Raw genomic sequence first — 26809 nt, forward strand, 5'->3', positions numbered from 1 at the left:
TCGATTGGCAGTTTGGTTGCTTCCATATCTTGGCTATTGTAAATAGTGCTGCTATAAACATAGGGGTGCATGTATCTTTTCAAATTAGTGTTTTTGTTTTATTCAGATAAATGCCCAGGAGTAGAATTGATGAATCATATAGTAGTTCTATTTTTAATTTTCTGAGGAATCTCCATAGTGTTTTCCATAGTGGCTGCACCAGTTTTTATACCCACCAAGAGTGCACCAGTGTCCCCTTTTCTTCACATCCTCACCAACAGTTGCTATTTATTGTCTTTTTGATAATAGCCCTTCTGATAGGTGTGAGGTGATATCTTATGGTGGTTTTGATTTGCAATGTTGAGCATCTTTTCCTGTGCCTGTTGGCCATCTGTATGTCTTCAGGGAAGATGTCTATTCAGGCCCTCTGCCCATTTTTTGATCAGGTTGTTTGTTTGATATTGAATTGTACACATGCTTTGTATAACTGGATATTAACCCTTTATCAGATAAATCATTTACGTATATATTTCCCCATTCAGTAGATGGCCTTTTGGTTTTGTCAGTAGTTTCCTTTGCTCTTCAGAATATTTTTAGTTTGATGTAGTCTCATTTGTTTATTTTTGCTTTTATTTCTCTTGACTGAGGAGACAGATACAAAAATAATATTGCTGAAGAAATGTCAAAGAGCATACAGCCTGTGTTTTCTTCTAGGAGTTTTAAAGTTTCAGGACTTACATTTGAGTTTTTCATCCACTTTGATTTTATTTTTGTACATGGTGTGAAAAAGTAATCCAGTTTGATTCTTTTGCATGTAGCTGTCCAGTTTTCCCAACACCATTTATTGAAGGGACTGTCTTCTCCCCAGTGTATATTTTTGCCTCCTTTGTTGTAGGTTAATTGACCATAAAATTTTAGATTTTCTTCTGGGCTCTCTATTCTGTTCCATTGATCTGTCTATTTTTGTGCTAGTGCCATAATGTTTTGACTACTGTAGCTTTGTAGTATAGTTTGAAATCAGGGCACATGATACATCCAGCTTTATCCTTCTTACTAAAGATTGTTTTGGCTGTTGAGGGTCTTCTGTGTTTCCATAGAAGTTTTAGAATTATTTGTTCAAGTTCTGTGGAAAATGCCCTTGGTATTTTGATAGAGATTACATTGACTCTGTAGATTGCCTTGGGGAATATGGTCATTTGAATCTGTAGATTGCCTTGGGGAATATGGTCATTCAAACATTAATTCTTCCAATTCATGAGCAGGGTATATTGTTCTATTTGTTTGTGTCATCTTCAACATCTTTCATCAGTGTCTTAATAGTTTTCCAAATACATGTCTCCTCCTCCTCAGTTAGATTTATTCCTGTGTATTTTATTCTTTTTAATGCATTGTAAATAGAATTATTTTCTTAATTTCTCTTTCTTTTTGTTGCCAGTGTATAGAAATGCAACAGATTTATGTATATAAATTTTGCATCCTGCAACTTTTTCTGAATTCATTGATGAGTTCTAACAGTTTTTGGCAGCTTCATTAGAATTTTCTATATAAAGTATCATATCACCTGCAAACAATGACAGTTTTACTTCTTCCTTTCCAATTTGGATTTCTTTTGTTGACTGAAAAAAAATGCACAAGATAATAGTTGTGAGTTAAATTTTATTTGGGGCAAAATGAGGACTATAACCCAGGAGACAGCATTCCAGATAACTCTGAGAGACTGCTCCAAAGAGGGAGGTGGGAAGGTCAGTATATATGTGATTTTGGTGAAGGGGGAGTACATGCAATCAGGCACATACTTTTTGCAGAAGGTTTCTGTTAGTCTTGTGAAGGTTACTGCTAGTCACAGAGAGCAGATGTCACCATGAAAGTTTTTAGTTCTTTTCTAGATATGAGAATATGCAAGAATTGGGCTCATAAAGTCTTCTCCTAAAAATATCTAACTATCTGAAGGCCTATTCTGCTAGTTTTTTTCAGAGCACAGAGTGCCTCATTCCTGATCTCCACCCTGGACTCCTTTCAGGGTGTGTTGAAGGCCAGTGGTCACAGCGGCTTGTGATTTGATCTTTAGATGGTAGATGGCAAGTGCCAATTTGTAGTTGACACTTTTATTTCTTTTATTTGTCTGCTTGTTGTTGCTAGGTCTTCCAATACTTTGTTAAATAAAAGTGGCAAGAGTAGGCATCCTTGTCTTGTTCCTGATCTTAAAGGAAATTCTTTCAGCTTTTTGCCATTGAGTATGATGTTAACTGTGGGTCTGTCATATATGGCCTTTATTATGTTGAGGTATGTTCCCTCTATACCCATTTAGTTGAGAGTTTTTATCACAAATAGATGTTGAATTTTGTCAAAAGTTTTTTCCAAATCTATTGAGATACTCATATAATTTTTATTCTTCACTTTTTTAATGAGGTGTATCACATTGATTGATTTGCAGATATTGAACCATCCTTGCATCCCTGGGATAAATACCACTTGTTTATGGTGTATGATCCTTTTAATGTATTGCTGAATTCGGTCTGCTAATGTTTTCTTGAGGATTTTTGCATCTATGTTCATCAGTGATGTTGGCCTATAATTTTCTTTTTTTGTAATATCTTTGTCTGATTTGGGTATCAGGGTGATGCTGGTCTTGTAGAATGAATTAGGAAGTGTTCCTTCCTCTTCAATTTTTTGGTACAGTTTGAGAAGGATAGATTTTAACTCTTCTCTAAATATTTGGTAGAATTCACCTGTGAAACTGTCTGGTCCTGGACTTCTGTTTGTTGGGAGTTTTAAAAATTATTGATTCAGGCTTCCCTGGTGGTGCAGTGGTTGGGAGTCTGCCTGCCGATGCAGGGGATGTGGGTTCGTGCCCCAGTCCGGGATGATCCCACATGCCATGGAGCGGCTGGGCCTGTGAGCCATGGCCACTGGGCCTGCGTGTCCAGAGCCTGTGCTCCACAATGGGAGAGGCCACAGCAGTGAGATGCCCATGTACCACACACACACACACACACACACACACACACAAATATATATATATATATATATATATATATATATATATATTCAATTTCATTACTGGTAATCGGTCTGTTCATATTTTTTATTTCTTCCTGATTCAGTCTTAAAGAGATTGTACATATCTAGGAATCAGTCATTTTTCCTAGGTTGTCTGTTCTATTGGTATATAACTGTTCATATTAGTCTCATATGGTCCTTTGTATTTCTGTGGTGTCAGTTGTAACTTGTCCTTTTTAGATAATTTAATTATAAAAATGTCTATTTTAGGGTCTCAAACCACAGGTTTATACATGTCTTTACTCTGAATATTTTGAAGACTGTCTTCATAAGATTTGCTTACCACCTTCATTTTCTACCACAGCTATTTTGTATTATTGATTCAACTAAGGCAGTGTGTATAATAGAAAAATACAAGGCTTTGATATATAACATTAATCAAGGTATTTAATATCTCTAAGTTACAGTATTTCCCTGTGCTAAATATGATTATGATTTATTTCATTGATTGTTTGCTTTTTAATGGGTGAGAATTAGATGGAGATGTCAGCTCCCCAACAGAAGAAATGTCATTGGTTTTGTTAATTGTGATTCCTCAGCACTGGTCCAGAGCAGCACCTGGCACATAGTTGTTGCTTAATGAATATTTATTGAAAGAATCAATAAAGTATATAATATTTGACTTGCCTGATGATGATTTCATTCTGAAATTAAAAAATCATTACTAAGGATATACCATCTGCTAAGAATGTAAGAGAAAGGGAAACAATGAAAATACAAGAGACAAAGAAAATAAGAAATTAATGAGAGAATGAGAGAGACTGAAGCTAAAAGAGAGACTAGTTAATGGAAAAGACTTGTCTCTATACTATTTTCCAAGAGGATGAACAAATAATAAAAAATTACTCTCCTATTGAGTTGGCAGCAAGAAGCTTCCTGCAGAAGCAATATATCTGAAGTAGATTTTTGTACCTGCTGCTTAGCATTGAACGAATATATAATAAATTTTATTCAATTTCTTAGATTTTCTTAGAGACCCTAAGTATGTCTTCAAATTATTTATTGATAGAATTTAACCAACAGTTACATCTTAAATATCCAGTATCCTGGAGTTTCTATAGAATTTTCTTTGGTTGTTCTCAGCATCTATTTGCATGACATCATTATACACTCCTTGTGAAGAACACCAAGGAATGACCACAGGTGTCTGGCACATTCTGACTATGTCCAAGAGACCCATATCATTAAGATAATGACCACAAGTCATCCTGCTTGGCTATGCATCTGAAATCAAAATGTGAGGCAAAACCAACATAAGTACAGTTAATTTAAGACACTTTCTATTTATTAAAGCTAACTTCAAGTCTGGTTTACAATTAACAATTGCCCAAAGGATTAAAATGCCCATGTCATGTGACATAATAGAGTGTCTGTGGCACTGACCCCTGAACTTAATATTTCCAGGAATGGATTTCATTGCTTGTGACCTTACTGCTGGAAGGAGTCCTACTGTAAAATAAATATCAACTATGTCTTGGCAATGCCAAAGCAATTTATGATTTTATGACAGTCTATACTGGTGTCTAGTATTAAAGCAATACTGCTGGAGGCTAATTAATGGGTACAGGTAGGACATTCCATCCTACAAGAGGGAGATTGCCTGTTCCCTCACTGGCTGTTGGCTGCAGCTCTCATACTGATAGCATGTTGTTGCCAGTGTTGCCACCTCATTAGAAAATTAGCTTTTAATTAATTTTGGAAGCTGTTGCATGGGTTTCAATAGGAGGTACACATTTGTACACATCTCGTGGCAGAATTCAACCACCCCTCCATGTTTCTAATGGGCCTCTCCTGCCTCGCAGAAAAGCAGCAGTCCAGCCACTTGCAGGCAGCAGCTCCATGGGTAGCAGTGGCCACACAGCTCCAGCCTGCTCCCAATTACAAAGAGATGTCCTTTAGTGCCCTCGTGTGCAGCCCCTTACTCCAAGGCCACTTGAGACATTAAGCAGCAACAGAGAGGACCACAATCCCAGATACTCCCCTTTCATGCTTCTGACCCCCCAACCTAGCTTTAATGGCACATAGTCTGGCAAGAATGTGCCTTACCTCATTTTTATATTTAAACATCTCTGCCTGAGCACAGTGGTGATAAACCTACAGACAAGATAAATAGCTAGATTATCACTCTTCTCCCCAGGGGAAAGTCATGCTGTCAATTAGGCTAATGGGGGTTCCGGTTCAGCTTTGGCATGCCCTAACATTAGGGAAGGCTTTTTGCCCTGCATAGCTGTAAAGCCCAAAGATGGATTTGAAAAGTAGCTATGACCCTAGGGTGGCCAGGCAGCAAAGAGGGAAGTCAAGAACCTGATGATTAATCATCTGCCACAACAATGGGAGGGGAAAGAAGATGAGGCCCATGAGACCAGATCTTTTGAGCTCTATTATAATTATACATTGCTTTTTTCGATTCAATCTGGTGGCTTAAAAGGAGATATGGGTGTTTTCTGCTGAAGAAGTGAGGCTCCATCCTTTACTAAAAATAAGTGTTCTTTTGTCATACGTTTTCAAAGCACTTATTCTGGCATCTCATTTGATCTTATTACCAATCTCTGATGGACTTAGGGCAGGTGGCATTTTTCTCATTTTGCAGCTGATGGAATTGTGTGACACAGCAGAGTTTAGCAATTTCCCTGTGACCACACAGCCAGCTGTGATGGCACCAGGATGACAACCCAAATAATCTAGCTATCCTAAATTTTTATAATGGTTCTCCATTGCATCATACCTCACTCTACAGTCACAGCAATTAACTTATGAACTGCTGACAAATGATTTTTGTAATTTTATCTGTTACATATGCATAGGAGTCAAACCTAAAAGGTAACTCCTCCTGGCAAATACAGTCTGCTAAACAATGAAATAATTTATTTAATCCAAAATTGGAAAGCATAGTGTTAGCCCTGATTTATTCTACAATTGGCAAGATATAGGCATCATAATTTTTTTAGATACCAGCAGAAAATGACAGACTCTGTGCAGTATTGGGGTTTTCCATTCCAAAGACAGGCTCTTTGTAGTATGAACATTGGATTATAAGCAGGGTGACCACGTAGTCTCTGGATTTACCTGAGCAGATCCCAGTTTTCAGCTGCTGTCTAGGCATTCGATTAGTTTTAGCATTTGTCCTGGACAAAAAATGGCCCAGCTTGACAGTAAATTTTATGGCACCCCAATTTTAAGTCAAAGATTTATCTTCTAGTTATATTGTCCCATTGAGGAACCAATACTTCCACAGCTTAGCTGTTGGAAGTTTACAGGAAACGTTTTATTAGTCGTATACTTCCCATGCTTTCCCAGGAGCGGATAATAGTTGTCAAGAAGGCACTTGAGCACTTGCTCTATGTCAGGTGCTATGTTTTGTACTTTACTTGCATTATTATTTCCTTTAATCATCCCCAAGCCCTCTGAGGTGGTTACCACCATTACCCATATTTTACATAGGAAGAAACTGAGGTTCACAGCGACCAAGTCACCAGCTCAAGATGCAACAGTAAGTAAGGGGCAAAGCCCGGATTTGAGTTCAAGTCTTTCTGGCTTCAAAGCCCAGACTCTGAACAGCTATGATCTTTCAGAGTAGTCAAAGTCTCAATCCAGGTCTGTTCACCAGTGTGCTTGACTCCTACAAAAGGGAAAGCACATAACACTGTCTCAGGCCTCCCAGGTCATTTTCACTAGCTTCACCTAAATAATTGCTTCTTGTGCTTTAACAGGAACAAGAATCACATGAGGTGCTTTATTGAAATGCATATTCCTGGACCTTTTTGCAAAGATTGACTTGGTAGACTCTAGGAATTTCCCTTTCCAACAAGCTCCCCAGGTAATTCTGGTACTCAGGGATTTTTTTCAACCACACTTTGGAAAACATTGATTTAGATATTTCTAACTATTAGAAAGTTTGGATCTGAGGAGAGAATACCAAGTAGCCTGGGAGAAGCAGAGGTAGACCATCTATTTCACTGAAAATCCCTGGAATGGAGAACAACAATAATGGCGATATTGGTCACTGGCTTAGCACCAGACACTTTGACATGTTTTACTGCATATAATCTTTGCAACAATCCTGATGTGTGTGTGTGTGTGTGTACACATTTTACCAATAAGAAAATTGAGACTACTAAAAGTGAAATGTTTATTACTAAGTTATGCATCTTGGTGGTGGTGTCAGGATACAAACTTAGATGGTTAACACAACTCAAATACTTTATTTATATGGACTGAAATACATCAAAATTTAAATAATTTTAATAATATCTACTATAGTTATGTTCTGACAGTTTTTGTCTTTTTCTTTGTACCTCATATTTTCCAAATTACCTTCAGTGGGTGTTATTTTTACCATCAATAAACAGTAACAATATAAAAATATTCTTATTTTTCAATGGTTGGCTCTCCCAGCAGTAAACTTTAAATAAGGATTTGAACACAAGTAGTTTATTTGGGAGGTAACCACTGGAAGCACTAGTAGGGAAGGCAGAAAGGAGACAGGAAAGAGACTGGTGCCCACAAAGGGTGTTCATGAACAGATTACCATTGTGGGCAACTGGGACTCAATCCTCCTGGGGACAGTTAGAAAACTACACAGAGCACTCCTCAGGGCTATCCCACTCAAGGGCTGAGAAAGTGGGGTTACTCATCCTCCAACTGCTGTCCATTATCATTACCCAGCACATCCAACCTGCCCTGCCCATGATATGAGAATTCTCCTGTGGTCAAAGAAAGCCCTAGGGCAAGGAGATGCAGGTGTTTGCAGTAAAAGGACATCAGGCCGCAGGGAAGCTGACAGAGTTGGCTGCATTACGGAAGCAAAGCTGGTGAACCTCCAGTAGCAAAACTAACTAGTGTGTCTTTGGCAAGTTATAGTTTGGCTTCTTCAGGATGTTTCCAAAGTTTACAGCCTCCTGATCAGTCACTTTTCCTATTTAAAAATATGTAGATGATATAAACTTAAACTTTGATTTCTATCTAGATTATAGCCTACACATAGGTTTATTTTTCTGTTAGTAAGATTTTTATTTTCACTGTCTTGTTAAAAAGATATACCAATTTTTAAGGAAGGAATCAGCTTATATTCATTGTGTTGGCTTTCTACTTTCAGTGTGCAGAATAAACTTACATTTGGATTCCCAGATCTCTGAGGACCATGAAAAAATGAAACAAGGAAATCTGGAATTTGGATGTGATGTTTCTTCTTCATAGAAAAGGATGGAAGATCCATGCTACACCCACTGTCTTGGATACCCCAAAGGAGAGCTCAGTCTTATTGATACAATGAACTGACAGTTAGAACCTGACAGTCCCCATCAGTCATAACCTAAATCAGCTGAAATGGTGCCATTGCTCTTGGGGGAGCAGCAGCCCAGCAGAGAGAATCACCTTTGCTAATTGAACCTCTTCCGGGGGAATTGCCAAGTTTGTGCTAAAAGCAGCTGTCCCTGTTCCTCATTCCAGAAAAGGACAAGAGGGATGGATTAGAGGACCAATAGATACTGGGTTAAAATCACTTCCCTAGATGTATTTACTGCCTGCACAAATTCATATCAAAGTAAACTCTGGGCTGTATAATGAGAACGAGAGACAACTCTATCTCTTCATTCTTCTATTTCTAGCAATAGAAATTCAAAGATAAGCAAATATTGAAAACTAACACCTTTTATTAAAAAACTTGTTTGATATGAAGTGGTGAAGATAGTACCAAAAGAATGTGATGTAGGTCTCCTCAAAAAGCGTATATTATCTTGAGCTGTGCAACAGGAAGTGTCTACTTCTCTTCCTTCATTCTGTTTTTTGGTCAAAGGGATTACTGTAAAAGACTATCCTTCTTTGATCATGTCATCCACATCCTTTGCTTGAGATTCCTGAGATTGTTAACTAAAACATTTTCTTCTTGCAATTCATTCTCTTTTTTCTAAATCTCTCAGTTGATCTGCTATAAAGAAGAGGCATGGGTTCTAAACACTAGGTCCTCAAGACAATATAGATACAACTGGTTCTAGATACGAAGATTACATATAAATACTTAACAAATAATAAATAGCTGTGAAGGAAAAGTCCAAAGGGAGAGGAAGATAGAGAAGGAGATCAGAACTTCACATTTGGCCTTGAAGTCCAAGATTCTCAGTTCTCTTTTCTGAGCTGGGCTCCCCAGCAGTATCACTACTGCTCTTGGTAGAGGACCAAGTGATTTTTCAGAGAGAAGCCTCTTCTGTTGGCCATATATTTAACTCTCCCCATGAGGATTTTTGTCATTGTTCTTTTTTGTAGTTGTTTTTTAATTTTTATTGGAGTATAGTTGATTTACAATGTTGTGTTACTTTCAGGTGTACAGCAAAGTGAATCAGTTATATATATACATATGTCCACTCTTTTTTAGATTCTTTTTCCTTATAGGCCATTACAGAGTATTGAGTAGAGTTCCCTGTGCTATACAGTAGGTCCTTATTAATTATCTACTTTATACATAGTAATGTGTATATGTCAATCCCAATCCCAATCTTCCAATTTATCCCTCCCCGCCCCCTTACCTCCTAGTAACCATAAGTTTGATTCCTACATCTGTAACTCTATTTCTGTTTTGTAGATAAGTTCATTTGTACCCTTTTTTTTAGATTCCACATATAAATGATATCATATGATATTTGTCTTTCTCTATCTGACACTTCACTCAGTATGACAATCGCTAGGCACATATGTGTTGCTGCAAATGGCATTTTCACTCTTTTTTATGGCTGAGTAATATTCCAGTGTATATATGTACCACATCTTCTTTAGCCACTCCTCTGTTGATAGACATTTAGGTTGCTTCCATGTCCCAGCTATTGTAAATAGTGCTTCAATGAATATTGGGGTGCATGTATATGTTCAAATTATGGTTTTCTCCAGATATGTGCCCAGGAGTGGGATTGCTGGATCATATGGTAGCTCTATTTTTAGCTTTTCAAGGAACCTCCATACTGTTCTCCATAGGGGCTGTACCAGTTGGTGCTGGTACAGTTGGTACCACCAACACTGTAGGAGGGCTCCTTTTTCTACACACCCTCTCCAGCATTTATTGTTTGTAGATTTTTTGATGATGGCCATTCTGACCAGTGTGAGGTTATACCTCATTGTAGTTTTGATTTACATTTCTCTAATAATTAGTGATGTTGGGCATCATTCCATGGACTTTTTAGCCATCTGTATGTATTCTTTGGAGAAATGTCTATTTAGATCTTCTGCCCATTTTTTGATTGGGTTTTTTGTTTTTTTGATATTGAGCTGCATGAGCTGTTTGTATATTTTGGAGATTAAGCCCTTGTTTCTTGCTTAAAGACTGGTACTCAGAAAACTATAAAATACTGATGAAAAAAATCAAAGATGACACAAACAGATGGAGAGATATACCATGTTCTTGGTTGGGATATTGTCAAAATGACTATACTACCCAAAGCAATCTACAGATTCAATGCAATCCCTATCAAATACCAATGACATTTTTCACAGAATTAGAATAAAAAATTTTACATTTTGTATGGAGACATAAAAGACTATGAATAGCCAAAGCAATCTTGAGAAAGAAAAACAGAGCTGGAGGAATCAGGCTCCCTGACTTCAGACTATACTACAAAGCTACAGTAATCAAAACAGTATGGCACTGGCACTAAAACAGAAATATAGCTCAATGGATCAGGATAGAAATTCCAGAGATAAACCCACGCACCTATGGTCACCTAATCTATGAAATAGGAAGCAAGAATATACAATGGAGAAAAGGCATCTCTTCAATAAGTGGTGCTGGGAAAACTGGACAGCTACATGTAAAAGAATGAAATTAGAACACTCCCTAACATCATACACAAAAATAAACTTAAAATGGATTAAAGACCTAAATGTAAGACCGGATACTATAAAACTCTTAGAGGAAAACATAGGCAGAACACTCTTTGACATAAATCACAGCAAGATCTTTTTTGATCCACCTTCTAGAGTAATGAAAATAAAAACAAAAATAAACAAATGGGACCTAATGAAACTTGAAAGCTTTTACACTGCAAAGGAAACCATAAACAAAGCAAAAAGATAACCCTCAGAATGAGAAAATATATTTATCATTCTTGTTTTGTTTGTTTTCAGTGTAAGAAAAGTTACTTCCAACATTGCACCCTGGAAGCCTTCTCACTCTGCACTGGACCTACCACCACTCTCTACATGACCACGCCTCCCCCCAAACCCAGCCAATGATAAATTTTTCCTCATGACATCAGCTACAGCCAAAACTGTTTACTTTGCAATCCACCCCTTACCATTTTCATTTTCTCCAAACAATATTTTTGCATTGTTAAATCTTGAATTTTCTGTTGTTTATTTTTAAAAAATATGTAAGGTGCTATTTCCTTAAAACTTTCATTTGAATAATTATACAAGTGAAGAAATCTAGAATTTCACATCTAATAACTCAGTAAATTGGGTGATACACTCTCTTCAGTTCCTCTAGTGCGTATTTCACATCCTCTCATCCTTATTGCTTCTTCCTCTCATCAGACCTTCCTCCACTCTCATTAGTTTCTTGTCTACTTGACCTCAAGTGTAGCCCTGGTTCATCACTTATCCTTCACACAGATGTGATGTTATCTTTTTAAAGCACAGAAGTAACCATTATATTGCCTTGCTTCAAAAACTTTCCTAAAAATAAAAAGGATAGGAACATATTAGTGAAAAGCAAAAAAGACCTTGTGCAACTTCTGTGAACATAGCTGAGGGGTCATTGGAGCCTGGAGTGTGATAACACCAAGTAAAGGTGTTGGATTGGGACAGATAGAACAACAGAAGCTCACAGCTGAAGGCAAGACTTGATGTCCAAAGGCATGTGAGTAGTACGATGCAGACACCAGTCAGATATGGGATTCTCAGAGTAGGTAGTGGAGCCCATTCAGCTGGATAGAGGTAGGTAGATAATAATTATCTAGCAGCTCTGTCCAGCTACCAGTTTACTATTAGTATCAGTTAGGGATCTGGACTGAAAGTAATAAACATTTATATTAACTTGGGCAACAAGAACAATTTATTTCCTCACAAAATTGAGGGATGATTAGGGATATAGTTAAATCTCCGGGGAAAAATTGGATCCTTGAGCTCCAACCTCACCATTTTTCTCTTCTCGTTTCTCTCTTCTCCTTCTCCTTCACCTTCTCCTCCTCTTCCTTCCTTCTCTCTCTTTCTCTCATCTGCTTTTCTCATTATCTTAGTTTTCTGACTGCTTCCATTCACATATATAAAATAATTTGATCATCAACAAATCCATTCTCCATATTTCACGGATTTACACAGAAAGTGCTTACACCTCTTTCTACATTTCATTTCAAAAAGTCCAACATAAATTCTGATTGGTCTAACCTCACAATCCAATTGGAACTTAAATTGGCCTAGGGGAGGAGATGGAAGAATAATATGATTGGCAACTCGCACTAAGGCATGTGGTTACAGCTGTTGGGGGAGCAGCTCCCCAAAGGAAGGGAGTGCTGATTCTGTAAGAAGGAGAGCTAGATATCCAAACTACAGGGATGTTGTTCTATTAAAATAAAGATAAGGCAGAAGCAAACATCTGATGTTAAATTTATTTAACTGGGCAGGTGAAATAGCTGTGTTTCCCAAAGCATGGGTGTGATCACCAGGACACTGAGACCTCTATGGATGGCCATGAAGAAAACTTAGTTGATAAAACAGCAGTGTGATGTCTATATTCTGGCATGCATACAAAGATCTAAGAGGTAAACTTAACATCAAGTCCTTTAGGTAGCAATTGGTATGGTCTTGTAAAGCCTATTTTATATCCAACTTGGATTTGGTCTGACCTTGGAAGAAAAAGTGAAGGAAGTGGTAATATGTCATTTTTAGTACTCAACCTTCATTCATTCATTTCTTCAGTAAATATTAAGTGGTTTATATAGGTTAAGCTGGGTTTAGGGCAGTGAGTACATTGCAGTGAATAGGACAGATGTTTCTACTGCCAACAGATGCTTAGAAGAGAGTTCCTACCATGTTTTATTTCCCTAACCTCCACTCTTGCAATGCAATGTGAAGTGAGCAGGACACTGCTGTAGAAACCCTCCTTTCTTACACAGATGCTCATTTCAGCAGTAGCCTGACTCCTAACATAGTGTCACATGTGTTGAATCTTTATAGATACATCTCCAACAACTGAAATTTCAGTCTGTAGTATATGGATGATGAATAAGTTTAAAACTGCTCCTTGACAAGTCATTCCTTTAATTAGAAAAATGGGAATGACTTTTGTTTGCTTATAAATTATATTATTTTATTAGTCACAGTAACTTCTTTGAGTATATCTGTTGTCAACAGGTATCCTTCTTCTTATTTGTATCCTTTTAAAGGCAACTGCATCATTTTCTTTATTAAGAAAAGAAAATCTCTCTTCATTGGTCTTGATATATAAGAAGAAACCCAGAAGTTTTCTCTTTCTTTCTATACTATCTCTGAAATTCAGCTGGCTTTTTAAGGTTTTGGTTGCATAGCCCATGAGGTTGGGATTCTGCTATGAAATTAACCAGGCAAAACGTTGTACATAACACATGATTAAGTCATTTTCCCTATAAAATTGATTTCAATTAAAATAGCAACATAAATCATTGAACTATTTAGTATAAGATGTATCTGAGAAAATGATACCTATTTTACTATAATTTTAAAGACATAAACATCTGCTATCATGTTTAATTTAAATGGTACATGTGGTCATGATGAGTTTGTGTTCTGAAATTAGCCAGCTTTTGATAGGCTTTCTTCATGATTCTAATCTTTCAGGTAAGGTTTTGTGATGAAAAAACCCCACAAAACTCTAGTTAAAATATGTTTATTTCATTAAGGTTCATACTCTGTAGTAACAAATCAAATACTGCCTGACATTGGAACTGAGTTTTACAGAAGCTTAGAAATTCATTTTAAGTAAAGAAAACACTTTCTGAACCAATCTTTTAAAAACTCTTTAAGGTCTCAATTACTAATTTACAAATAGAGGCTTATAATATCTTTCCTCCGCCCAAAAAATTTTTGGAAAAAATTAAGAGAATGTACATGAAAGTACTCTGCAAACACTGCTATCATAATAGGTGAGACTGTTCTGTACTTATAAGCACTGCAAACTTTTCATTATAAAGACTATGGCTCAGTGGCTCCATGTGTCTCCCTATGGTATGTGACATATGTTCAGTTTTCACGTCAATGCACCATCACAGTAATGGTCAGTAGAATTAGTACTTTGTGTGTGTGTGTGTGTGTGTGTGTGTGTATTTATATTCACTAGATATATATAGATGTTAGGTAGCAAGCTACATTCACACATATATGCACACACATAAAAAGACGCATTTTATGTGTATTATTTTATGAGGCATAAACATCCATAAATATCTCAATCACAGAGGTTCTTATCTTGTAACAACAACTGCAACTCTAACTTAAGCAGAGTAGACTTTAACACACATTTGTAACATCAATAGACATATCACAGTAAATAGAAATACTAAGGGATATTAAAATATATTAGCTCTAAAAAGTCAGAGATAACTAAATGCTTCCAAAACACAGTATAAATGGAAGTATGGAATCAAAATGCACAAAAGATAAAATATGTATTATATTTCCTCCAAATTTGAAATATTCTCAGAGGGCAAACTAACAGAGACCATAAAAATAGATGACTTTTAAAACTTTAAGTACACATAAAAGAGGCGATTTAAGTAATGAGAAAAATTGCATTCAAATATGACAAAAGAGTATGCATAGCTCTAAAATAATCAAATATAGCTTTAATGAAAACTTCCCTGGTGGTCCAGTGGTTAAGAATCCGTCTTGCATTGCAGGGGATGTCAGTTTGATCCTTGGTAGGGGAACTAAGATCCCACATGCTGCGGGGCAACTAAACCCACGCACCACAAGTAGAGAGCCTGTGTGCTGCAACTAGAGAGCCCACATGCCACAACTATAGAACCCACACACTCTGGAGCCTGCACGCCACAACTAGAGAGAAGCCTACGCACCACAAAGAAGAGCCTGTGTGCTGCAGCTAAGACCCGACGCAGCCAATAAATACATTAATAAATAAATAAATAAATAAATAAATAAATAAATAAACATTAAAGTCAACAATTAAAATAACAGAGTCATATCATTCAAGTTAGTAGAGTGTAAAACCAGGAATAAAGAAAACCCAATCAATATAGGAAAAAGCAGAGAAAGAGAAAAAATTAAGCATAGTAAAACCATGGTAAATATTAAAAGAAAATAATTATGATAAATGTAAATAGATTTAGTTTGCCTTTTGAAAGGCAGATCCTTATGTTGGGTAAGGAACTAAATTTCATTTAAATGCTACTTATGAAAAACACAACTAATGCACAAGGATCTTGAAAGTTTGGAAGAAAAATGGGAGAAAAGTATATACTAGGTATTTTCTAAGCAAAATAGAGTTGCCTGATGAAATAAATACAAGATGACCAGTTAAATTTTGATTTCAGATAAACAATGAATATTTTTTATTATGACAAGTATGTCCCAATATCGCATGGGCAAACTTATACCAAGGTGAAAAAAAGTTCATTGTTTATCTGGACGTCAAATTTAATGGTGTGTCCTATAATTTAATTTACTAAATCTGGCAAACCTAAACGAAAAGAATGTTAATCTAGCCATATTAATATCAGATAAAATACACTTTAGTTCCAAAAGAATTTCTTCAATAAAGCACAAACTGCATAAACAATAAAGTGCTAGATACATCAACTACATTAAAATGTTTAAACTTCAGATCAAATAAGACACTACAAAGTGAAGACAATGCATAGATTGGGAGAAGATATTCATGATTCATATAATATGCAAAAGATTAAAACTGAGAACTTATAAATTACTTCTACAAATTATGAAGGAAGGAAGGAAGGCAGGGAGGGAAAAAAGAAGGGAGGGAGGAAGGAAAGAAGAAAGGAAGGAAGGAGAGAAGGGAAGAAGAGGTAGAGACAGAAAGAGAGAGGGAGAAAGAAAAGCAACTCAATAGAAAAATGATCAAAGTACATGAACAGGATACTTCAAAATGGAAATTCAAATGTTTAATATTATAAGATGATAAATGTCACTAATAAGCAGGAAAATTAATAGTGAACTAATCAAGAGCTACCATTATTATTTATCTGACTACTCCAATTTAAAATTTTGACAATTTAACTGTTGAAAATCTAATAAGGATATACATAGGATTGGTAGGTTTTGAACCAGATGTTCTATTCTGACATGTACATCTAGACCCGTGCTGTGCAATACAGTAGCCACTAACCACATGCAGCTATTTAAGTTTAAATTTAAATTAAGTTAAATAAAATGTAAAATTATCTTCTTGTACTAGCCACATTTCAAGGGCTAGTGGCAAGTGTCTATCATATCATGGCAGCAAGTAGCTAACATATTGGACAGAGCAGATACAGAACATTTCATCATTGCAGAAACTTCTATGGGACAGTGACCCTAAGACTATCTTTAACAATAATTTCTACACGGAAATATTTCTTTTCTTTCTGGCTCCCCCATTACACCCTAGTCTTGAAGAACTGCCTCTACCTTACTAACAGCCATTGATCTAAGATGATTTGTCTCAAAGACAAATCATCTGGTTTAGCTTAAGCACTTTAAAAACATTAGAGAAATAACTTAGTCATGTCTGAGTATATAAATAAATGAACATAAATATTGAATTTTAGGAAAAGAGCTGAAAATAGCCCATCTGCCTAAAACAAATTTACCAAACTGGAGACATGTGAGCCTACAGATATATTTTGTTTGGCCTGTAGTTTGCTTTTGTTTTTGTGTTTTTAATTGTACTAGTGTCCAACATTTAAAAATAAAGAGATTATCTTTTTTAAAAAATTGTCTGGATTCTCTTAAAAAATAGAAAAATCTAGAACACTGAGCCAACCCTTTTGGCAGAAAACATTTGCTAGTGCTGAGTAGTGGGGACTTCCTTAAGGTGGGCACAGGTTCCCCTGGAGGTTCAGTTTCTTCACAACTTCAGGCATTTCTGTCATCTGCCTGGTCTCTGTAGGCTTTTTTTTTTTTTTTTTGAATTTTATTTTATTTACTTTTTTATACAGCAGCTTCTAATTAGTCATCAATTTTATACACGTCAGTGTATACATGTCAATCCCAGTCGCCCAATTCATCATAGCACCACCCCCACCTCCCCATGGCTTTCCCCCCTTGGTGTCCATACGTTTGTTCTCTACATCTGTGTGTCAATTTCTGCCCTGCAAACCGGTTCATCTGTACCATTTTTCTAGGTTCCACATATATGCGTTAATATACGATATTTGTTTTTCTCTTTCTGACTTACTTCACTCTGTATGACAGTCTCTAGATCCATCCATGTCTCAACAAATGACCCAATTTCATTCCTTTTTATGGCTGAGTAATGTTCCATTGTATATATGTACCACATCTTCTTTATCCATTCATCTGTCGATGGACGACATTTAGGTTGCTGTAAGCTTTTGAGTTTGTGACTCCTGTTCCAAATCTAGACAAATTATTTTACGTCTTTCTAGCATAACTTAACACTCAAGGGCTCCCAGCAATGTTGTAGTTGCATGTGGATGACCACACCAACCTGCATCAGAATGAATCTTTGATCATCACTTGAATTTGAAAAGACTAAAACATCAGTTGATTGAGTGGTGTTAAGATATTTTAGTTTGAGCATATGATTCTCTGCATATGTTTATTTCTGAGGTTTTATTTATATAGTCATGCCTGTATGTATGCATCTGACAATTGAGGAAATAAAGTAGAGGTGAAGGTCCAGCCATCCTCAGCTGTTAGAAGCTAATATTGTGTTAACAGATGCACCAGAAAAGGCTAGCACTTTATCACTTTGTTTACACCTGAATTGGGGTGGTAGAGGAGGAAACACAATGTAAATAAACATAATGTTTTCAAGGAACATTAATGTTAAAACCAAGTGGCTTATTGTTTTTAGGGAAGAATACCTGACTTTTCTTCACATCTGACCTGAATTCCTTCTCTTAATTAATTAGGCAACAAAAGTATTAACATAACTATTCAGACAGAGGTTTAATGGCTATTCTTCAGGGATATTGTAAAAAGAATTGCTGCTTTGTTGAGTTTCGACTCGATTTTGTTTAATAATTTGGTTTCTTGACATCTTGGAGGTAAGTCAAACTCAACACGTTTAAATGGTTGGGTAGTTGGGTATAGGGCTGGAAATAAGGGTTGATTTTAGTGGCAAAACTCCAACTACTAGGACACACTTAAAACTTCCTCTGGAAAAAATGTGGAAGACTAGAAAGTTGGGGGCGGGGAAGAGAAACGTCTCTCAAAGATGGTGGAGGAATAAGAACCCCTTAAGACACAACCTCTTTTTTTTTTTTTAATTTTATTTAAGCCTGTTTTTGTTTTTACTGGAGGCTCAGGTGGCACATGAAGGTTCATAAAATGGCTTCAGAGGTAGGGGGTAGTGGGGAAACAAAAAATAAACTGGGAGGGGAAAGAAAAACAACCAGGAGGAGGTAAGAGCTGGCTGGTTCCTTCTCAGCCTGATTTAGGGGAGGGAGTTGGTGCCTCTGAATTATAAGGATGGATCCCTTCCTTTAACCCTTGGTCAGGGAGAGAGAGAGAGAAAAAAAAAAAGGCAAAGGCTGTTGCTTTGGTCCTCCTGAGTCTCCAGGAAAAAGGGGAAAAGCTGGTGTTTTGATGTCATGAATTGTGGGAAAGTGGGGAGGGAGGTGCTGGGTAGGATCCAGGTCAGCTGGAAAAACTGGCAGATACCAGATGGTGGCTCTGGGTGTCCTTTGAGTTGGAATCATTCCAGTATGGCGGTTGCGGGGTCCCCACTGTTGATGGGGGCTGAGGTCTCCGGCGCTGTGGGCTGCCCGGGTCCAGGGGGCTGCTGCCGTCTCCGCTGGAAGTAGGGGCGGTTTCGTGGGCGCTGGGGCTCAGGCCGGGAACCGTCAGTGGGGCCTTGTCTGGGCTTGGTCTCGCCATCCCCACCTTCTGTGGTGGGCTGCTGGGGTGGCCTGGGGTGGAAAGGCCTTCGGTACCTGGGCCGGAATCTGGGTGGGGGTACCCGCTCATCTCCCTGCTGTTGGTCCTCCTCCAACGGGGCTCTCTCTTTGGGTTTTGTCCCATCAGTGCCCTCTATGGGCTGCTGCTGCTTGGGGGGCCGAGGGCCTCGCACAAAGCACTGTCGGTAGAAGAAGGGTGGTGGGCGCCGTCGTCTGGGCCGCTGCCCGGAGTCTTCAGCACGCTCCCCTTCGCTGTCTGGTTCTGTCCGGCCCGACGGAGCCTCTGCCACCATGGGTGGCGGGGCAGCTGGACGGGGCCGGGGGATGAATCGGCGGAACCTTCGTCGGTTGGGGGCATAGCGGCTGCCGTTCACTGGCACCCCTCCGGGCCCAGTTACATTAGCAGCTTCTGCGCCCTTCTCTCCTTCCACGACATCAAACTCCACAGTCTCCCCATCTCCAACGCTGCGCAGAAACTTCCTCGGGTTGTTTCTTTTAATAGCTGTCTGGTGAACAAAGACATCCTCCTTGGTATCATTCCTGTTGATGAATCCGTAACCATTCCTCACGTTGAACCATTTGACAGTGCCCAGGACTTGGATTGCCAGCACCGGCTTGTCCGCCTGACTCCGGGCCGGGGGCGCGGGGGTCCCCGAGGACGCCGTCGCTGAGTTGCCAGGGGTGCGGGAGCCCGGCGCCGAGGGGGTCCCAGCAGCGGGGCCCGAGGAGGCTGCGGCTCCGACTCCGCTGCCGCCCGCCCCGCTGCCTGCTTTCTGTGACTCCTGCAGGCACCGGAACCACAACCACTACCACCCCTGCCGCCGTCGCGGGCACCGTGGTCGCGGGCACCGTGGTCGCGGGCACCGCGGCCGCGGGGGCCGCTGTCGCCACCACTGCCGCCTCCGCCTCGCTCATCCCGCTGGGCCCAGTACCGGCCCCCGCCGCCACCTCCTCCTCCTCCTCCTCCTCCTCCTCCGCCACCGCCGCCGCCACCGGCCCGGCCCCTCCCCCTGGCTCGCGAACCCACCGCCCGGCTTGGTCCTCGCGCCCCAAGCCTCGCCTGCACGCCGGCAGCGGGCCCTGAGCCGAGGCCAATCGGAGCCCGCAGTCGCGGCGCGCGCAGGCCCCACCTCCCGGCCACAGGCCAGTCCTAGCGAAGCTACCCCACCCCCACCCCCACCCCGGGCCAGCACGCCAGCCCCGCCTCCTGGACTTCGCGCCGGACACAACCTCTTTAGACCAGTGTGTTCCAAACTTCATAATCGATTTGTAAGTCTTGAACTAATATCAAGAGATAACTTTTAAACAATATTTAATCTTTCTGTGTGATATGCTCTCTAATACTTCTTGGTGGTTATTCTTTATTTTTATTCTGTTTAAAGAAAGGCTTCCCCACTTTCTTCCTTAGTCTTTCTCTTTTCACTTTCTCTTTCACACACAGGGCAAAGAGATGAGGCACTCCAGTAAACAAACTATAAGGATACACATTTTCCTGAATTGTAATGCCTAAAGTCTAAAATATTAATGAATATTAAGGTGTAAATGATGCGGGCTGATTCACAAATTCCACTAACCCATTGTATTCTCATGGGTATCAATAAGAATTATCTAACAGAGCACCAATCCACTACACTTTCTTTAAGCAGGGAGGGACTTTCTACAGGAAATTAGATGGGTTAAAAAGTCATCCTGAGAGTTTAGGAAATGTACTCTTGGTAGAGCTCTCAAGAATGACTCTGAAAAGCCACACCACAGAACTAGGTCACTGAAGAAACTGCTACCCATAAGCAAAATAAATGATAGAAATTTAGTCTTTCTTGATATCCCTATGCCTAGTCCAGAGGCTGGCAAGGTTATCGTTATGGACTGGACCCTAGGTCTGTCTTATTCCTTCTGTGTCTGTGTTATCACCATTCTGTGTTCAAGAGAGCTGGACTACTGTCTTTCTCTATGTTCTCGGGCAACTGACATGTCCTCTGTGAGATTTTAATTCCTCATCCATAAAATGGACCTACTATACCCTCCCATAAAGTTCTTTTAGGATCACAAAAGCAAATTCCTGCAAAAGACCTGGCACAATGAATGTTAATTCCCTTTCTTCATTAAAAAGCTTATATCAGAATGCAACACCTCATGTAGGAGTGTTTTCTTCTGAAGCAGTCAAATTGATGGATTGGAAAAATGGAAGAACTGTTGCCTTTTTGAATCACAGAGGTATTTATGATCATAAACACACACATGCCTTTGAGTCAGTGTGATTGAACTGAAATTAGTGTGGTCCCTCCCTACAGAAATAGTGCTCATAGGTGGCAGTGGACTAGAATCTAAATAGCTTAGATTTTCTGTACAAATGAAACACAAATGATCAGTTTGATGAGTGTAGCTTTTTTCTTACATGATAACAGTTTAGTGGAAGGAGCATAGACTTTGAGTTGGCTTGAATCTCTGCTGCATGATCTATGAGCTACATGATCTTGCTAATGTCCTTAACCTCTCAGACCTTTGGTTTCTTCATTTGCAAAAACACTTGGGTGAATCTGTAAAGCACCTGACACATAAAAGGTACTCAGTAAATAATGGGTGTTATTACTGTTCTTGATTGTATTTTTATCTTAATTTACTTTCTACTATTTTTAGCTGGCATAGTACCTAGGTAAGCAAATGCTAGCACAGTTTGATGGAGAGAGTACAACTCTGAAATGTATGTTCTTCCTTTCAGAAAGCCTTGTTTCTTTGCTCAGGATCTGACCTTTGGTCAATAGATCCTTGACTGCTGCAGTCTCCTCCAGAAAATAGTCTCTTTTTGCCATCTCCAAGTTCCCAACTACTAAACATCATTGCATTCTTCCAACTAAAAGCAAAAAAAAAGTGCTTGTCTTTGGCTATTTCTGAGAGAAAAATTGGTATGTTACATAGCCCTAGGAAATAAGAATATTGCTGTTGACTTTTAATATTGTATTTCAAGACCTGAGCTATCAGAATTCCTCAAAGAAAGGAATATTTAAACAGTCCGTAGGCAAAACATTAACTTTTGAAACGAATGAGGAAGTCAGAATCCATTTGTTCTAAGTAGGTGTAGGAGAACTGGATTATTTGCACTTGATTGTTTTGACAGTAAATTTAATAAAAGGCAAAGAAAGAAGAAAGAAAGAAACAAGAGTCTTTAAATTGGCCATCGGTTGGAAATAAAACAGATCCTGGCAAGCCATTTTACTGTGTAAAATAGATTATGTTATATCATATTCACTGCCGATAGATATTCTAGGTACTTCACACATACTAAATAATAACTTCTTACAGTATATAACAATTATAGAATTAGACTTGGATTGCTTTTCAATGGTAAAAATGCCTTTCAAAATATAAGTATTGTGACAAAATCTGTGGGTGTAGTAAACCCTTGGGTATCAGTGAGTCTGAACTATCAAGAGAATAAAAGACACACAGCCTATATTTTCCCATGGAGTGAACAGTGCCAAACATAAATATTGCAGTATTTAACATAAAACACCCTATGTAAAAATATAGGCCTTGTTTGTTTGCTTCCCCTAATGCTTTAAAAAAGCTTACATCAAGGGTACTATAAGTACTATATTTAAGAATCTAATTCAATTTAAGGGGTTCTACACTGCCTATAAATTTTTCTATCAAATTACTGTGTATTTTCACTTCAAGGCAATGCATAGTTCTATGCCAACAAAGCTTGTTATGTGCTTAATAATAGCAATAATCTACAAGGAGTGACTAAAATGCTTGTGGAAAAATTAGTCATTAGTAATAACTGGCAACTTCTTCCTGTTGGAGTTCAGACATATGGTTCAAGGACTGTTCTTTTTAAACTAATTTTATGGACTATCTACTATATATATAATCATGTTAAGGAGCTTTTCATGTATGCTTCCTTTAATCATTTTACCAGTCCTGCCAGGTAGGTTTTTCAGGGAGGAATCTTTCTCCTCCATCTTTATATTTCCATAGAAGGGGCCTTTGGGGGGAATTTTAAAGGGAGCATTTCTGGCTTTATTCTCTCTCCTCTATACCTGCTCCTCCCAGGACTGTGGAGAGCCTAACAGCCAGTGCATCGCATCCCACGTACCTCACACACTGTGCCCCTCAGTAGTGGAGAGGGACTCCTTCTCGGTTCTCGTGAGCTGTTCGTTTAAATAAGAAAGCTGGGGCTCTCCCTCCACTCCCTCTGCCCTTGGACTCACCACTCAGGGCATGTTCCAGAACTCACCGCACTCTTCTGAGTCCTCTGGGGCTCCCCCTTAGGCCGCAGTTAGTGGGCGTCACTGCCCGTCCCTGGGAGGCAGATTCTCCAAGCAGCAGACACGAATAGGTGTTCTGAGGCTGTTAGCGGACCCTACTATTTCCCACAGCTGGCTGGTGAGGTCTAGATTTGGGCGTGGGGCTCAGGGGTGGGAGTGAGGGTGGGGGTGAGGAGAGGGTAGGAGACGGCCAAGTTGACCTCAGTTATCAGTCATGTCCTCCATATACCTTTGTTATGAATCATTATACTTTTGGAGTAACCGACATCCCTAAATAGGCTGCGACTTTGATTTTCAATAATCTCCTTGTTCTACTCCTTACCCTTAGGCCTTGATGGAGGTGAAGACTATATAGTTTGGACCCCAAACTACAATAGGAGTGACTATTTTAACTGGGAGATGACTGAGATGCAGGGAGGTGAATAAGTTGCCCTAATTGACCATATAAATAGGTATGATTTAGAGTAGTGCTCATCAAAGTGGGGTGTGTAAGATGATTCATTGGGTTTGCAAAAAATATATATATATAAGCTATATTTATATTATTTTTATATTAAAATGATCAAGATATTAAACTTTACTAATATTTAACATGGCGCTCAAAAATGACACCTGTGTTGGGTGTACTGTATATCAGGCATTCATTTATCCATAAATATACAGGGCTTATCTACAACGCTGAGAGGCTTGCAGCCTCACCCTCACTTTCTCATTTGCATTCAGGGTATTGCAATGTATTGAGCTGCTGTGTGCCATTAAATGGATTTAAAGATTATATTGTCTTGTTCTAAGTAAATGAACATGGCCACAAAATAGATAAGTGGCTTATAAAGACTCCTATAAAGAAATAAAATTTAAAGATAATACTAGTAACATAAATACAAGTGAACAACAAGAAAATGGCAAATCTGAGATTACTTACATACTAGGACAGGCCTTTGTTGATCATATTCAAGAGGATAATAATGATAATCTAATCAGATCCCCAAAGAAGTTGAAAAACATTTAGAAAATATTATGGACAGTATTTAATATATAGATTTCATCCACCATATTTAACTAATAAACCTCATCTTGCCTTGAGATATTAATGATAAAAAAAGTAATAATTAGCAAGGCATTTAAAATCCAGGCATCTAAACCATGAAACAAGGCTCTTTTTTTTTCTTAACATTTAAAGTTATTTGAAACTTATTATACAAAATTTTATACAATATTATACAAAACATTATACAAAATTTCATTAAAGTTGATGATAAATATTTAAAAGCATTTTTGGGTTCCTTAATGTAATAATACCATAGAAATGCATGTGATATATATATATATATATATATATATATATATATATATATATATATATATATACACATATATACACACATATAATACTTTCAGTTCTTCAATTGTTTTTTGTTTTTGGGGTTTTTTTTTTTTTTTTTTTTTTTGCGGTACGCGGGCCTCTCACTGTTGTGGCCTCTCCTGCTGCGGAGCACAGGCTCCGGACGCACAGGCCTAGCGGCCACGGCTCATGGGCCCAGCCACTCCGCGGCATGTTGGACCCTCCCGGACCGGGGCACGAACCCGCGTCCCCTGCATCGGCAGGCGGACCCTCGACCACTGCGCCACCAGGGAAGCCCCTTCAATTGTTTTTTTTATATGGTGGTCAGAATTCAAAAATATTTGGAGACTCCTGGACCAGAGGATTAGTGCAAGCCTAAAGGGACATTTTAGGTGGCATACTAGAAAATGAGTTGGATAGCATATTCTGCAAATGTATAAGCAACACGAATCTGAAAGGCATCTAATTAAGATACTGGGTTAAAACAGGTGACTGAAGCAATGGATTCAGTACAACTAGAATACATTTAAAAATATAAAGTTCAAGTGCTACACTTTGAACTTTATTTTTTTAATGTATATTTGATAGTGAAAATTTCCACTCTTCAACTGCAGGATGAGTAAACAGCAATGTAAGAAAAGAAACAACTTAGAAGTTTGTCAAGACAGAATGTGATGCATGTGCCATAAAAGACAATTCAGTCTGTGGCAGCATAAACAGAAGTACTTCTTTATCTAGAATGTAGAAGAGTCCAGTCAGACACCTGGGACATGGTGTGTGGTCAGAGTATCCTATTTTTTTTAAAGTAACTTCTTTGTTTAAAATTTTTATTGGGATATAGTAACAATTGATTAACAATGTTGTGTTAGTTGTGTTTCAGGGGTACAGCAAAGTGAATCAGTTACACATATACATATATCCTTTTAAAATAGACTAGAAGTATCAATAAATAGAAGAACAACCAAAGGAGAGGCAGACAAAAGGATTCAGTCTTAGGAATTGAGGATATTAACTTTAAAAATCTTCAAAAATGTCATGAGCCTACTAATATTTAAAGGATGACTATGTGAAAGGAGAATCACAATTTTGCATGATCCTAAGGCAGCTCTGTGCCATTCAACTCCATAGCACAGCAGCTGCTCCCACCATGCCAAGCTCTGTGAGCTGGCTAGAGTCTCGGTTGAAGCCTGGGGTCTGATGGCCCTTATACCCCACAGGTGGGGCCTGCCCTTGAGGACTCACCCCTCTACTTTAGGATTCAAATGTAGGGCTTGGAATCTGGCTCCCCAAGTCACCATTTGAGGGCCAACTACTGCAATCTGAAGACAGAGGAGAGTTAGAATAGGTCATTCTTGACCTGTACAAAAGTGGTGTGAGGAAGCTTGGCAGATAATTCCCCTTCCTTTATCCCTTGTGTGAGCTACCCATTTTGAGTGAAGGCACTATTCTGCTGTGTCTCCTTCTAGCTCATTGTGAAGTGGCAGCCAACACATCTTACCTGTGTCTGCTTCATGTCCTCTTTCATGTCCTCTGGGCTTGTACCAGCTAAATGCATAACCTCCACTCCACTTTACCCTTGCCTCAGGCTTTGCTTTTTAGAGGACCTAGGCAAAGACAGCTAGTTCCCAGAATGTTAACACATGATGTGATGATAATAAAAATAGGGAAATATTTTGTGGTCAAGTATATTTGGAGAACTTTGTATTAAATAAAAATAGATTCACTTACTGCAGAACTTCTTAAATGAGGTAGATCCTATGCAGTGTTTTTCATATTTCTTAGAAACCTCTTTCCAGGGAGCAAGTGTAATATCAGCATAATATAGAATGAATTTGAAGGATGCTGTTTTAATTGGCAAAATGAGGAGCTACTCTTCAGCTCAATTGTTTTATCATCAGAACTGTTCGAAGGTAGAATAAAGGAGGCCCAGGAGATTATTAGTTCTGATCATTACTGAGTCTGAGTATGCACTGGGAATACCTGGATGGTAAAGAGATGAAGAGGCATCAACTCATCAGATGATCTCTAAGGCCCATTCTAGTATTTGGAGTCTGCTGTTTCACTTTATTATCTAACATTTTTACTTTAAAGCCTGGGCTATC

General features: G+C 38.6%; 1 protein-coding gene across 1 annotated transcript; it reads right to left on the bottom strand.

Moving 5' to 3' along the window:
• Positions 1-18895: 18895 nt before the first annotated feature.
• Positions 18896-20012, bottom strand: LOC309792106 (Y-box-binding protein 2-like; the record flags this gene model as incomplete). Its single annotated transcript, XM_082601380.1, is given in 2 exon segments — positions 18896-19877; positions 19879-20012. Coding segments are annotated over 2 exon segments (1116 nt in total).
• Between the last annotated feature and the right edge of the window lie 6797 nt (positions 20013-26809).

The sequence above is a fragment of the Mesoplodon mirus genome (genome assembly GCF_964341445.2).
Source record: "Mesoplodon mirus genome assembly, chromosome: 16".
NCBI lineage: Eukaryota > Metazoa > Chordata > Mammalia > Artiodactyla > Ziphiidae > Mesoplodon > Mesoplodon mirus.